Source organism: Lathyrus oleraceus, chromosome 7, assembly GCF_024323335.1.
Source record: "Lathyrus oleraceus cultivar Zhongwan6 chromosome 7, CAAS_Psat_ZW6_1.0, whole genome shotgun sequence".
Lineage (NCBI taxonomy): Eukaryota > Viridiplantae > Streptophyta > Magnoliopsida > Fabales > Fabaceae > Lathyrus > Lathyrus oleraceus.
Genome location: NC_066585.1, coordinates 496,279,966 through 496,297,024, shown reverse-complemented (window position 1 = coordinate 496,297,024; position 17,059 = coordinate 496,279,966). Strand labels below are relative to the sequence as shown.

Sequence of the window (17,059 nt, the reverse complement as noted above, 5' to 3'; positions counted from 1 at the left end):
TATATATATATATATATATATATATATATATATATATATATATATATATATATATATATATATATATTATTTTCATTATTATCTACACATGTTAATCTAACAATTTTATTAAATACATCACTATTAAATTTCAACGCGTTTTAATATAAATGTTTGTTTATGTCTTATCTCAACAATAACATTCTCAATTTTTTAAAAATATTATTAAAAAATTAAAATAACATGATAAATTATAATTGATAATATTTTTTTATTAGAAATGCAAATAAACGGGTATGTATATGGGTACGTAGGTACCCATAGAATATATGTACAAACATTGGTGCCCACGTCGTATTGGATGACAATAAGGGCATCTCCTATTTCCTCTATTTATTTTTGATATCTTTTTCTAGAAATTTGTGAAGTTCAAATCATACTTAGATATATAAATTTAATAAAGTGAAATGATCAAATTTAAAAGATTAAAGAAATTTCTGAAAAACTTTAATTTTAATTTCAAAATTTTCTTATTTTTATAATATAATTAATTATATCTAAATAATTAATTTATCTAAATAATTTTTAAAATATATTACACTATCACTTTTGAGTCAAATAATTTGTAGAGGAGAACAAAATTTGTGATTTTAAAATAGAAAATTCAATTTTATAAACGAGTAAAATTAAAGAATATAAATGAAAAATAAATCTTTGTATAATATTTTTCTTTAATATGTTATGTATAAATAAATAAACATTTTTTCTTTAATACTATGTTATGTATAAATAAATAAACATTTATCTTTTGGGCACAATTTGTGTCGGTCGTATAGTTGAAAATGGCTTGTATACTTTATAGTAAATGCTATCGATGTAATTTCAACTAAGTGTATCATGTTCTGATTTCTTATTGAATGCGTTGTTTTTATTGAGCTTTGCGTTGTCGACCTTTAACTCGAACATAATGTAACTTTATCGTAGTTTATAGTTTGTGTGTGTGAGATAAAATATCTTAGTCTATCATGTTTTGGTTTCTTTGTAGATGCGTTATCTAGTTTTCTGAGCTTCTTTTCTATTTTGATGAGACAGTTTATTGGAGTTTTGTGTCGACCTCTAACTTAACTCAAACATAAATAGTAGAACTTCTACTTTTGACTGAATCTGATGAATGAGACTTTTGTGTCAGATTGGGTATTATATTATATTATATTAATTTTAATATGTCCTAAGACTGGGATATTCAGATGAAAAAGTTTTAATGTTTTTTCAAAGAAATAAATCACTGCATTTCATTTATATAAGAGAAAATATCAACCTTAATATGCTCTTAAAAATTTTAAATTTGACAGATTATAAAGTATAAGAAAACACAAGGAATTTAGTTCAATTGAGTTAGCTTAATAATTGATTAATTAATTGCTCATTCTATTTTAAAATAAGTGGCTTTCAAGAATTTTACAAAATACAATAAAATTATAAAAATACTCTGTCAAAATAATTTTTTTTAATCATCTTGAGAGTTTTTGCTTCAAATGCCCCTCTTTTGTAAACTTTTTCCCAATATGCCCCACTTTAAAAATCATTTCCCAATCTACCCCCTTTCCAATTGGGGCTCGTCACTTGAAGTGACGAGGGGATGAAGAATTTTTTTTGCTTTGTAGGCTCGTCACTTGAAGTGACGAGGTGATGAAGAATTTTGTGTTTTTTATTTTTTAATATTTTAAATAGTTTATTAAATACCAATAATAATTAATATAATTAATTTTTAATTATTAATTATATATTTAATTAATATAATTGATTTAATTAAAAATAATAATAATTTTTTTATAAAAAAATATTTAAAATAAATAATAAATAATTATAGTTTTTCATGATAATAAAAAATTTGTGATATTATTATTTTTGATTAAATTAATAATAAAAATGAATAATATTTAGAATATTAATAATAGAAATAATTGGTGTCTTATATATTAATAATAAAATTGTTATTTTTCCCTCCAAAATGTCAATCATTTTTTGGAAATGATATCTTTCCCGCAAAAAAGTTTTTGTGTTTGTACTATCTCGGCCAATGATTTGCCGAGTATTCAACTATTAATTTTTGTATAAATAGCAGAACTTGTAGAAATGTAACTCAGACCACCAAATCCTTTCTTTAGTTCATAATGTCTGTTTGTGGTCTTGTATTTTATGGACACGGTGAAAAAATGAGTGTTTGCCTTGATCCGCAATGGAATTTCAGAATACTGATTTCTGCCATTCACACTGGCTTCCGACAGTTGGGCGGGCGTCGTATGAAGGTGAGGAAAGTAGAGTATCGTTGTCCATACATAACGTTGACTGATGCAAGCCCCGATGGTACGTACATGTATTACCTGGATCGTATAGAAAATGATGAAGATGTCCAGTGTATGTTTTCGGCACATAGTGGTGAAGTTAATAGAGGAGTTGAAGGTCCACTTGTGTTGGTTGTTGTTGTTGATTAGTTTTTTAATTACCAGTTGTGTTGGTTGTTGTTGTTGTTTAGTTAATGTGGTCTTACTTTGTAACCATAACCCTTTGATTAACAAATGTATTTCATAAATGTTTGTTCCCAAAAGACATTAGAAGTACACAATGGTTTATATATATTACGTGCATAGTAGTTAATAAATAAATAAATAAACATAGTCATCTGAACGGATATTTAAAACAACAACATAATCATCTGGAAGGTCGTTGGGATGGTCCTGCAACATTAGGACATTTCCTACGCATGTGTCCTATTTCACGACAAATTCCACACCTTCTCTTCTCCTTCTCAACGTCATCCATCTCGGTTCTAATCCTGGTGCTGTTTGGGCGCCCTTTCTTCCTCCTTCTCATAGAGTCGTCGTGGCAAAGAGTAAATCCTTCATATTGTGGCCAATTCTCCTCATGGGGAAGTCCTAGGAAACTCTCCTGATAGACCTTGAAGACGTCTGGAATGTGAATGGAATAGTCTTGGCGTATGCTCGAACATGCTGCGATTACATGGGAGCAAGGTAAGTGAAATGCCTGAAATTTCCCACAGTCACAGTGTTGTTTCCTCAGATCAACGTTGAACGTTCCGGTTGGTCGACCGTCGTTATGATTAATCTTCTCTTGGACCATGAAATAAAATCTCTTTCGGTCGAACTGCATGACGTTATGCGTGTTAGCTTTGATGACTTCCTCAGCCATCCTCTTGTTGCAGTTATCAGTGAAAACCTGCCCAGAGGCTAACATTTTTGTCCACTAATGGCCTCTTCTACCAAATAGTGATCCTAAACGATAGTACGTAGATTTGACCAATGCAGTGATTGGAAGGTTTCGGGTTTCTTTCAACACCGCATTCATTGCTTCTGCTAGGTTAGTTGTCATGTGACCCCAGCATTGCCCTCCGTCAAATGCCTTTGCCCACTTCTCGCGAGGGATGTTGTCTATCCATGATAAAGCGTCGTTGTTTGTTCTTCGGATTTCCCCCCGATAGTAGTTAAACGTTGCCTCTGTTAACGCATAACCCATGTTAACAACTATTTTCCGCAGATCCTTGTCTTTAATCTCCCGCATGAAGTTTTGCACGATATGTCTAATGCAATAGACGTGTGATGAAGGAGGAAACTGCCATCCATTTTCCGGGTTGTTGTATGCACTCTTTATTGATTCATGCCTGTCAGATATTAGGCATAGATTTGCTTGGGGGGTAACATGCATTCTCAAATTCTTAAGAAAGAAACTCCAGGCTTCCTTTGTCTCACTTTCAACCAATGCGAACGCTATCGGAAATATGTTCCCGTTCCCATCCTATGCCACAGCCATCAGCAGAGTCCCTCTGTACTTGCCATACAACCAAGTTCCATCAACCTGCACAATTGGTTTACAATACGCGAAGCCACGTATACATGGTCTAAACGCCCAAAACAGACGATGAAATATCCTTTGGTCACCCAAGTATGAACCATCATTTGAAATCACAGGTAGGGTTTGTAATTCTATAATGGTACCTGGAAGATATGTTTTCATTACCAGTATCCACTGCGGAAGATCGTTGTAAGATGTCTCCCAATTTCCATAGAGTGACTCAACCGCCTTACACTTTGCAATCCATGCCTTTTTGTATGATATGATATACCGGTATTTCTCAACAACATGAGCAATGATAACCTTCACCTTAAGAGAAGCGTCCCGATTTACAAGCTCCATTATGCTCTTGCTAATCATTTCTGAACTGAGTTTTGTATGGTCTTGTGACATGGAAGTGGTTGTGCACGTATGAGGCCCACTAGACTTACCAACTCTCCACCTTGAGTTGCCCTTGCGCAAAGAGACCCTGCATTTGAAATTGCATGTTGAATTTCTACATTTGATGACAAAACGTACACTGTCAGATTTAACCACAGAAAAATCTAGACTACGTTTTATATGCCATTGTCGCAACGCCAGAAGACACTCTTCCTTATCTTCATACTCTATGCCCTCCTCTATTTCGTCAAAGTTGTGAGTTGGTATGAAACTGCCGAAAACGGAGATTGGTTCGACATCATCCAAACTTATGTTTTACATGTGCGCAGGTGGGTTGTACAAACTAATTGGTTGCGCTCTTAGCGCAACGGCCGGTGTGTCTAATATTTCCTCATTGCCATCGTCATCGCTAACACCGAAAAGATCTTCAAATCGAACCTCGTCAAGATCATCCTCACTATTCTCGCCCACCTCTTCATTTGGTATGAAAGGTTCATTATTTTAAGTCGGCTCTTCGTCAATGCCTTGACTCATTCCATAGTCGTGTGACTGTACAGATTGAGTTGGATAACAGTGATTTTCGGTGTGAGACGGTTGTTCCTCAACATTGTCACTCGGTTGTTCTTCAAGATTATCGACTAGACGAACATATATCTCAATGCTGGGTAATTGAGATAATGTTACATGACATTGAAACATCGACCTGACATCTTCGTCGGTCTTAATCGGTGTCATTATGTGAAAGACGGTATTATCATCTCCATTAAATAATGGTTGACGATAAATGATGTCTTCAACATAACGTTGCAACTTCTTTTCAATACGGTCTTTTAAATGATGATAGTCGGAGTTGATGTGGATTTTGAACATAGTTACATTCTTATTGCAAAATGAGAATCCCTCACTTGAATCTGTGAAAAGTGATCCTTCGGAATGGATAGAAACAATTAAATTTCTTTGAGCCATGGATGTGTAAATTTAGTGTGAATATAAATGAGGATTTAAGTTGGTGTGAATATAAATGAGAATTTGAGTTGGTGTGAATATATATGAGGATTTGGTTTGGTGAATGTAAATGAGGTAGTAGTTGTATTTATAGGAAATATGAATTTGATTTTGTGTGAATGTAAATTGAGGATTTGATTTGGTGAATGTAAATGAGGTATGTAAATTGAGGATTTGATTTGTGAATGTAAATGAGGTAGTAGTAGTATTTATAGGAAATATCAATTTGATCTGTTAAGCATAATAAAACAAAATCCAAATCACATGCTATTTCTAAGTTAAATATAGGAGAGAGAGAGAGAGAGGGGGAAACGCGTGCTGAAAATGGCATGTGATACCTCGTCACTTGGAGTATGCCCAAACAAGACACCTTTTATTCCACCTCAACTCAACACCATAATCCCCAAACTCCATTCCCTCCAACAAACTACTTTTACAACCAACAATATCAACAACAAACCAACCTACGCCCACCCATACAATACACTCCAATTCCTCAACCCAACTTCGAAAACTCAAACCCTCATTCTCAACCCCAACCTTCTAACACCACATACGCACATCCCACTCCCACATACAACCCTGATGATGTGTATTATCCTCCTATCCAACACACCCCACCCCAAACCTACACACAAACCACACATTCACTACCCAACTTTGACCTCACCGATGACCATTTAATGAGTATGCCTTCTTTTGGCGTTCAAGAACTCGACGTTATGGATATGCCTCCTAACACATCACAACAACGTCAAAGTCAACAACAACAACAAAACGCCCTTGATGAATTGTCTTCCGACTCATCTCCGTCTCCCGTAAGACAAATACAAGAAGACTTGGGCAAGGGAAAACGAAAAAAAGTTGGCACAAGATGTGGAACAGGCGGTCACTATAGATAAAATGTATTGCTTCCATTATATCAATAAAATGTATTTCTTCCATTATATCAATAAAATGTATTTGCTTCCATTATATCAATTAATCATATTTATTATTACTATTTCAAAAATAATAATATCACAATTTTTTTATTATCATTAAAAACTATAATTATTTACTATTTAATTAAATCAATTAAAAATTATCACAATTATATCAATTAAAAACTATAATTATCACAATTATATCAATTAAATCAATTAAAAACTATAACTACAATTATATAATTAAATCAATTAAAAACTATAATTATTTACTATTTCAAATATAATTATTTACTATTTAATAATAACATCACAATTTCTTTATTATCATTAAAAATTATTATTATTTTTAATTAAATCAATTATATTAATTAAATATAGAATTAATATTTAAAAAACAATTATATTAATTATTATTAGTATTCAATAAACTATTTAAAATATTAAAAAAAATGTTCATCTCCTCGTCACTTCAAGTGACGAGCTCACACAGCGAATTTTGGGCCTTCATACGCTCGTCACTTGAAGTGACGAGCCCTTACTGAAAATTTTGGGCCTTCAGCCCCTCGTCACTTGAAGTGACGAGCCCAAACTGAAAAAGGGGGTAGATTGGGATTTTTTTTCAGAATGGGGTATATTGGGTAAAAAATTTCAATACTGGGGCAAGGCAAGAAAAAACTCTCATCTTGATCCTTTAATTTTTTAATAGATATGTATGAGTTCCTTTCGTTTGTTTTCCTCGAATGAATCCATTTATTTAAGATATGCGGCAACTGAATTGGCAGTGGTTGGTTGTTTTAATTCTGATAAAAAGTTAAAAAAAATGGTATACTAGAGGAATCAGAATGTATCGTCTCATACTTTTGAGAATCCTTTTTTTTATTTGTTTTTATCATTTTATTTTTTACTTTTATGTTATTTAGAATTAGGTTGTTTTGGTTTGGGCTTTAGAATGTTGTTTTGCACACCCACCCAATTTTATACATTACTCTTATGTTTTCTTTTCTATTTATTATTTGCATTTCTTTTGATTATTAGATTTATAATTAATTATTTGTTTTTTTTTATTAAGTCAATTTTCATATGTTTATTTTAATTAAATTGGATTAGAGGGTAATAAATTTAAAACCCATTTCTCTGATTCTCCATATCATTTTACACCTCTCATGTGTTGTAAATAATGTTGCAAACTCGATAAATAATTTGAGTTATTGTTGTTTCATTTATTGTATCGTGTTGCGTCTAAAATCGGACTTTGATCTGCGGATTCGACATTTGTATGTCGTTATGCTGCCGAATTTTTTATTGATATATTGACTGAATTTCGCCTCATTATGACCCCTTCCATACGACGTCTCATTTGTTGTCGATACGCACATACTGGCTTTGAGCACATTACATAGGGTTTCGTTTGCATTTCTCAATTTCTTGCTTATTTTATTTGTCTATTCTGAGATTTACTTGATCATGATTTTATACCATTTTTTTTGTCATTGTACGAATTAAACCTCACTTTATGACTTCATTTGGTTGAGTGTTTGAGTTCATTCTATACCATCTTGCAATGATATGTTTCACGTTAGCATTTCTTTCGAATCATGATAACAAACAACAATCCAACATCGTTGTTGTTTAAATCAAATTTGAATTCAACTTCCGTTTATTTTGCATGTCCTTGCGTTATGTGACATTGATTCACATCTCCGCATCACGATCTTAATTCGTGCACATTTCATTTTGTTTTTACTTCTTTAGATTTAATTATTATGAATGTGTGTTATGCTTATAACGTTGTGTTGCTATCTCCAATTCACATGACTTACTCTTGGGCTTTCTTATAATGAGACTATTTTCTCGTGCACGCACACATATTTATTTGTGTTTGTTAATTGGGTTTTTATTTAGTCATTTGATTATCTCATATCCCCATTCGATAAAATGTACCCTCACTCTCATGACGTGTAATAATTTTATCGCTTTATTTCTTGATTGTTCTGTTTAGTTAGTTTCTAACACAAAAATAAAATCAACCATTTTTCAAAAAGAACAAAAATAAAAACTCGATCCAACGTTGAGTAGTTTTCTCAAAGACCAAATCATTTCAAACTCTTCTTCTCAATCCATTTCTATCATTTACAAACTTTCAAACCATTCCATCAAACTCTTTTGCAACCGATCATCAAATGTTTGATCTAACGTCAAGTCATTTTCCTAATCAAAAATATAAAACACTTAATCATTGTCATACCCCAATTTTGTCCAAGCATTTTAAATTCATCTGATACAAGTCCATTTGTCCAGTTTTGCATTTTTAGCCATATGCATTTTTATCATCAAATAAAGTCACCATAATTATTCATATATGCACATATAGTAAAAAAAGTCAACATAAAGTCAATATTTTACATGTTAAGAAATTGAATAAAATTGCATTTTTTTCATTATGCATTTTAAAAAATAAATTTATGATTATTTTGCTAATCATTTTCATGCATCATAAAAACCTTAATGTTTCTAGAAAACCCAAAATATCTCTCATTTATTATACCATTATTCCATGCATATATTACATCATTATTTCATTCATATATTATATCATTATTTATTATTTATTTAAATAAGTTTCTATAAAACACTCACACTCTTTGCATAATTCCTAAACTATCCTTTTTAGAGCCTATAAATAAAATCATTCTCATTCACAAATCTAATCACCAATCATTCACAAAAACTAAGTCAAAACTCTATTCATTTTTCTCTTCATTTTCTTTCAATTTAATTCTTTCTTTTTATTGAATAGGTAGACTCTTAAGCTTATTCTTTATTTAATTTTATTGCATTTTTACTCTTACTTTATTTATTTAGTACCTTAATCATCACCATTTTGCATAGAAACTCAATGAATTTTAAATCAAGAGTTGAAAAGTGTTCTTGAAACTCCATAAGCAAAAGTGATTTGTTGTTGTTTAAATAGATCTTATGCTTGTTCTTTATTTAATTATATTATATTTTTACTCTTGCTTTATATATTTAGTACCTTAATCATCACCATTTTGTATGGAATCTCAATTGATTTCAAAATCAAGAGTTAAAAAGTGTTCTTGAACCTCCATAAACAAAAGTGATTTGTCGTTGTTTAAATGGATCTTATACTTGTTCTTTATTTAATTCTATTGTATTTTTACTTTTACTTTATTCATTTAGTACCTTAATAATCACCATTTTGTATGGAAACTCAATTGATTTCAAAATCAAGAGTTTAAAGTGTTCTTGAACCTCCATGAATAAAAATGGTCAAATGCAAATTGATGTTTGTTTTACATAAATATTGTATCCAATAACTTCTCAATATCATCCCGAGCATGAATCCATAGTTCATTTGTCATGAGGATGGATAAAAAGGTCAAATCAAGCAAATATATACTACTGTATTTTATTGATTTTCGAATTTTTTGTTGTTTATTTTCTGATTTTGAATATATCATTGTGTTTGTGAGATCGAGTAGATAAATTTTCATATTTTATTTGCTTAATTACGTGAAATTTTGAGAAAGTTATGGTGTTTTTACGTTTTTGTTAGAATCATTTCTCTTTCATTTTTATTGTTACGGGAATAGTAATCAAATATGGGGTTGGAGAAGATGAAGTCTCCTCGCACCCATTGATTGCTCAACACACATATATGGTCCTCCATCCTTTGGGCCTAGAGCACTTCTCTAGCTACACCCTCAATTTTTAATCTGCTTTTGTCTTTTGTATATTTTTTTTATTTATTATTTTCTTATTATTGATTTATCTATTTATTTTTGTTCTTTCTTTTATTTCTTTTAGTTTTTTTTAATTCTTTTACCTCTTGTATTGACAGTATGTCCCATCCCTTTTATTATTTTTGTTACCTTTTTTATTGATTTATTTTTTAGTTTATTTTATTGTATTTTTAGTTGATGCATAATTGTTAATCCAAAAAAAACAAAATGACTATTAAAATTAACATTTCAAAAATAATAAAACCAAAGGTGCTTGATCAACATCAAGTATATTTTTCAAAATCATTTCCAAATCCCTTTCCGTTTTAAACGCAAATTCAAAACTTCGATTCAACGTCGAGTATTTTATTAAGTCAAAAATAAAACATTCTAGTTATACCTAAGCATAATTTAGAAATGAAAAGGGGGTGGTTTTGAGCCATCGACTCCTCTCCTCGATTATTTGAGTACGAGTTCCCTTACTCGATTATTCAAACAATTGTCATTTCTCTTAAAAACTTCTAAACTAATTAAATTAATCATTTTCATAATAAATTAAACGAAAAGGGAGATGATCTAGAGCCTTTGATTCCTCTCCTCTAATACTTGGATATGAGTTGTCTTACTCAGTCATTCGAGTATTCGACGTTTATCTAAAAAATATCAACCGTACACAAACCTTTTTTCATAGTAACTTAGATGAAAAAGAAAGTGGTCTAGAGCCTTATATCCCAATTCCCGAATACTTGGATATGAGTTGTCTTACCTGACCATTCGAGTATTCTTCATCCATTTAAACACCTTAATATTATCAAATCCTTTTGCAATTAAAGCTGAAAAGAGATATGGTCTAGCGCATTCGATTCCTCTCCTCGATTGTTTGGATACAAGTTCCCTTACTCGATCATTCGAGCAATCATCATCCAATAAAACATCTCAATACATCAAACCTATCTTTTTCTCGCCCCCGTGCGATCGAAAACCTTTTCAAAAAGAATAATCTTCAATCCCTTCTAACGCGCATAACAAACTAGTGCTTAAGCCTCCTTAGAGAGTAGACAAGCCAATGTTTAGCCTTTAAAACACGATCTAAACAGTTGTTCATTAAAACAAACAAACCAACAAATTGTAGTTTTCCGAACTACGGATGCTATGACTTCCTTATTGCACCATAAGGATACATAGGCACGAGATTGTTAGATCTTGGCGAGCACACTAATAAAAAAAACCTTCCCTTTTCCCCTTTTGAGGTTTCCTTTCGTTTCTCTTTTCGATCTTTTATTCACTCGAAGAAAAAAATGAACATTAGCTAACATTAAAATTGTAAATTAGACTAAAAGGTTTCCGTTGAGTATAATGGACGTGAGGGGTGTTAATACCTTCCCCTTGTGTAATTGACTCCCGAACCCGAATATGGTTGCGACGACCATTATTCTGTTTTTAAAGGTTTTATCGATATTTTCCTATTCCTTCATTGGAATAAATAAAATTTGGTGGCGACTCTGTTCAAATCATTTTTCCGCAACCATCGCGAAGGATTGTATTTTTCGTGGTACGATAATCATTATTCAACACTTTTTCAATAAAAGAGATGAAAGGAACATAGTGTAATCCATAAGCTTCTGAGAGTTAAGATCCGAGATGTATTTCTCGTCAATCTAAACACTCATCATCCTCAAATCAATTCCAAAACATGTAATAAACCTCGACTAGCTTCGAGTGTGCTTTCTCAAGCCAAATTTCAAAAACATCTAAAAATATCAAAACCCTTTTGCATCTAAGATGAAAAAGGAGCGGGGTGTAGTCCATGAATTCCTAAGAGTTAGGAACCGAGATGTAGTTCTCGCCTCTCCATACTCTCTCATCATCCAAAAATACATTACAACCAATCAAATTCTTTTCTTGCTACCGTGCAATTGATTCTTAAACCCTTTTATCAAACGAAAGATGCTTTGTACCAAGACAATGGAAAACAATGTTTCCTCCAGTTGAACGTGTGAGTAAGCTTGCGATGTTACCCACGAATATTGATTTGTAAATCCATTCAGCCGTGAAGTAAATGTTACCTTCTCCACTTGTTTTGGATAGCCAATAATATTTTTGTCGATTGACACAAAGTAGCTTTCGCTAAAATCGACCAACAAACAAACATTTTCTACCAAGAACTACGTAAGCCTTGAGTTCTCTATTGCATCCGCATATATGTAGGAGCAGGATTTATAAATCTTATTAGGCCCATTAATAAAAAAAAAGGTTTATTTCATTTCTTGGCACATTAATAAAAAATCCAAAAACATTTCCTCTTTTCTTTTGATCATATTCTTCTTTCCCCTCTTAATAACTTGAGAACCCTAACATTTCTAAGCTAACACTAACACGCACAAATAACCTAATGGTTCCTGCTGAGTACAATGTACGTGAGGGGTGTTAATCCCTTCCCTTTGTGTAATTGACTCCCGAACCCTGATTTGGTTGCCACGATCAATATCATTGTCATTCTTTCTTGAGTTTTATCGATATTTACCCTTTCCTTTTTAGGAATAAATAAAGTTCGGTGGTGACTCTGTTTATTTCATCCCACGAACGTGTGATTGTGCTTCGCTAAGTCATGTTCTCATTTTTCGAGGTGCGATAATTACCAATCTTCTTTTTCTTTTTTCACTTTGTGTATCTGTTTTCTGCAACGAAAAAAAATATTGGTTCATTGTTTTCATCATTTTTTTCATTTTCTTCGAAGCATGGAGTCCGAATAATGTTCTTCATTTCTGAAGTAGAAGAACTATGAAAGTTATGAATCCAATGTATACTCAAGCTCACGATGTGTACCAAAATGTCATTGTGGAGATAAAATTATGATTCGTAGGGCAACAACTGATAAGAATTTTGGAAAGAATTTTTGGGGTTGTTAAAATTTTAAGGTAAACCCTAATTTCAGTTTGATTTATGTTCAAATGTAATAAACTCATTTTGATACATGTATTAAATTTTCAGGGATCCTTGCAAATAGGGTGTGTTGTTTCCCATTGGTTCCATGAGGATTTGAGAGATGAAAATGGGCAATTTATGATGAATAGGTTGGAAAGCATAGCAAAGGAAATTGATGATGCAAAAAAAGAGTATGAAAAATCCAAGGTGAGAAATGAAGAATTAGGGAAAGTTGTGATGAAACTTCAAACTCAAGTGAACAAGATCTTGAAGTGAAAAAAACATGGAATATTATGTTTCTTGTAATCTTATGTGTATTGTTTTTTAGGATGTCTTAGCAGTATGCACCCGTTTGTATGTATCAGTTTGTATCAGTTATCAATATCAGTTTGTTTCACTGTATTGTTATGCATGAGTTGGTATGTAACACATTGTATCAATTTAATATGAGTTGGTTTATTTGGCAGATTATTATTTGTATCAGTCCATAAACATATCAGTTTTACTTAACCAGTTTACAATATCAGTTCATAAACCAGTCCATAAACACAATGTAACACATATTATTTACTTAACCAGTTTGTCGTACCCCAAATTTTTCCCACTCTTCATATGCTTTCTAGCACCATTTTATTTCGAATGAATGCGATAACATAATTGATAGAAGAGCAAGTGTAAGGAGTTACAAGGGGGGGAGGTCTTGAGTTTGAATTCCACTTTCCTCACTTTTAGAGTTTTCTCTTTTTTTATTTATTTTTATTTTATGTTTTTACCTTCTTTTACATTATTTTATAATTTAAAATTACACCTTTTTATTTTTTATTTTTTATTTTTGTATTTTTTTTATTAATTAATTTTTAATAATTATTATATAATTGATTTTTCATGTATTTTAGTCTAAAAATCAAGGGAAATCAATATAAAATTTAAAAAAATCAAAGTCCTTTGATTATTACCTTTATTAAATTTATTTTTATTATTATTTATCAAATTATTAAAATAAATTATTTAATTATTGTTACATTTCATAGAGCCACGAAGTCATCTAGATTCATTGGTTTGACCATGAAGAAATAGATAAAATCAGATTAAATGAAATCACTCCAAAAATAGACAAATCTCATTCAATTTTTTGACCTAACTTTTATCTAGAGTACAAATTTTTTACACTTTTTTCATACACAATTCACAAATTCACTCCCTAAAAGTTATTACTCTTCACATCGAAGAACAACAACACTAAAATCCTAAGCTCCCATCATTCTTACAGTTCAAGTTCTAGTAAGCATCAAGGCGGAAAGCGGTAGAAAGCGGAAAGAAGGAGAAAGGAGCGAAGAGAAACGATAGTTATGCTCAAACCAGGAAAATCCTCCTCCTTGTAAGTTGGTCCTCCATCCTTATGGACCATTTTTTTGCATTAAACTATTACTGTTATAAAATTTTGTTATCTTAACCTATTATTGATATTTGTTTTAATTATGTGTTTGAGGTCTATTAAAATAGGTAATCAAAGGCTTCAAATGAAGAAAAAAAATGTAGCAATTTTTTAAAAATTAATATTATAAATCATTTTTTTCAAGTTAATATCATAAATTTATATTTTTTTTTTTAAAATTAAATATTGTGAGATGAATTTTTTTTAATATCATAATTAAAACTGGGCACAATCAAAAGTATAACTTGTTTTCAATTAACAAAATCATAATTTGTTTCAAAACCATTAATCAAAATTAGTTTTCAAATCAAGTCATGACATATTAAAAATCTAAAAAAAACTAGTGCCATGTAAAAACCAAAAATCAATAATTAAAAACATAAAAACAATAATAAATACAAAAAATGTTTCTTTTAAGTAAGTTAATTATTTTAATTAGATTATTTAGGCTAATTTTGATAATTAAATAAATCATAAAAAAACAAAAACATAATATTTTTGTACATATTAAAATTATTTAGTTAGGATGATGCTAGGATCTAATTAGAATAATCAGGGTAATCTTGGGATTTATTTAAAATAATTTAGGGATTAACTAGAATAATTAGGTTTATTTCTAAGATATTTAGATTTTATAAAAATAATTAAGGATTAGTTAGTTATTAAGTTTATTCTATGATCATTTAGACTTAATTAAAATAGTTAGGGATTAGTGAATTACGATAATTAATAGTAATCAAAATTTGGTTAATTGAATTAGGATAACAATTTTATGAGAGCAATTTCAAATCCTAATAAAACTAAGCCAAATCATATTCACAACATGTTTTTAATCATAATTCCAACCTGTTTCGAAATCATAAAAAATATAAAAATACAAAAACACCAAAATAGAATTCAATTAATTTTCAATCCCCTTTTGAATTTTATTGATTTGATTGTTTTTTATTCGTCTTAATTTGTTTATTTTTTTTATTTATCATAAAAGATTTAAAACTCTCTTTTGTCATTAAAAACTCAAAAATATTAAATAAAACCTTTCTTGTAAATATCACAAGATCATGTACATAAATCAAACACTTTCCATACAAAGAAAAATATAATAAAAATACCAAAAAAATATTTAATTAAATATTTAATTAGGTTTTAATTAGGATATAGTTAAGGATAATTTTATGATAATATTAAGATATAATTAGGATAATTAAGCATAATTAGGCATAATTAGTTAGAAATAATAATTAGACTATTATAATTATTCTTTATATTTAACATAAATAAAAAGATAAATAAATATAATTAATTAGTTAATTTTAATTAATTAGGGTTGATTAAGACAATTATAGGATAATTAATATTAGGGTTAATTTTAGGATAGTATTAGGGTTTTGATTAGTCTAATTAAAATTGTAATTAGAATTAACATAATTAAAAATATAACATTAATCTTTTTCTTTTTTCATATAACTTATTTAATTTTCTTATCTTACTAAATAATCACACACACACACACACACATATATATATATATATATATATATATATATATATATATATATATATATATATATATATATATATATATATATATATATATATATATATATATATATATATAAAACATTTAACATGTTTTCTAAGTTAAACTAATCATGACATATTTTGCAACATAATCAACCTAAAATCAATCTAACACATTTAAACCTTAAGTCTTCTACCCTTGTGCATTGAGGCATTTTCAAATCAAACATTTCTTCCCCCGATGCATTGAGAATCTTTCAATAATCTAAAAACAACAAACCAACAAATATTTTCTAGACGAAGTATGATACTCTAATCCTTCAACAAACTTGAAGGTATGTAGGCATAGAGTTGTAACACTCTAGCGAGTACAATAACAAAAAAAAATCTTTTTCCTTTTTAATCAAACATTTTTTCTTAATAATAACTTAATTCCTTATAAATAAGTAATCAAGCAATTGATAAATAATATGAACAAACATCCCATAGAAAACATAGCAACCCTAGAAGTAGAGAAGGATCCTATTGAGTACAATGGAAGTGAGGAATGCCTAATACCTTCCTCTTCCTTAACTGACTCCCGAACCCTAGTGTATCACCCTTAACATTAGATTTTATAATTATTTCTCTATTCCTTAGGAACGAATAAAAGATGATGGCGACTTTGTGATTTTTCCAGCCGCGACACAGTTTACAATATCAGTTCACATAACATGAATTCCAAAATGATTTGCATATCACATAAACTGATTTGCATAATACACTACATGATTCCAAAATGATTCCAAAATGACATTGATATGTTAAAACCATTAACTAGACAATGGCTAAATAACACTAGATGTTCTTCTTTGGTGTGATTCTCTTGGTTGGAGTAGACCTCCTAGTTGTTGGGCGAACTACATTCTTGGCCGAAATGAATCTTGTTCTTGGTCCTAGGGGTACAAATGGTCTTCTTACACCTAGATTTTATGTCTTTCCATTTCCTTGAGTTATTTGATTTGCACTTCCTTGAGTAACTAGCCTTTTTCCCTTGAGTTGATTGAGTTGCCTTGCCCTGAGATGACTTAGATGGTTGAGTTGTTGGTCTTTTCCCTTGAGTTGATTGAGTTTCCCTTCCTTGAGATGACAGAGTAGCATTCTTGTATCCTTGAGTTGTCTGAGATTGTTGAGTAGCATTCCTACTTTCTTGAGTTGCATTTCCCTGAGATTGCTGAGTTGTATTGCAATGAGATTGCTGAGTTTCATTGCCTTGGGATGGATGAGTTGCA

The 17,059-nt window shown here is 30.3% G+C and overlaps 2 protein-coding genes across 2 annotated transcripts; both read right to left on the bottom strand.

Annotated features, from left to right (window-relative positions):
- Nucleotides 1–2,691: 2,691 nt before the first annotated feature.
- Nucleotides 2,692–3,234, bottom strand: LOC127104545 (uncharacterized). Its single transcript, XM_051041731.1, has one exon. The coding sequence runs from the start codon at nucleotides 3,232–3,234 to the stop codon at nucleotides 2,692–2,694; it is 543 nt and encodes a 180-aa protein (XP_050897688.1).
- Nucleotides 3,235–3,243: 9 nt separating this feature from the next.
- Nucleotides 3,244–4,191, bottom strand: LOC127104544 (uncharacterized). The gene is made up of 2 exons (XM_051041730.1): nucleotides 3,827–4,191; nucleotides 3,244–3,658 (listed from the first exon to the last, which is right to left on the bottom strand). The coding sequence occupies exons 1-2, from the start codon at nucleotides 4,189–4,191 to the stop codon at nucleotides 3,244–3,246; spliced, it is 780 nt and encodes a 259-aa protein (XP_050897687.1).
- Nucleotides 4,192–17,059: the final 12,868 nt, after the last annotated feature.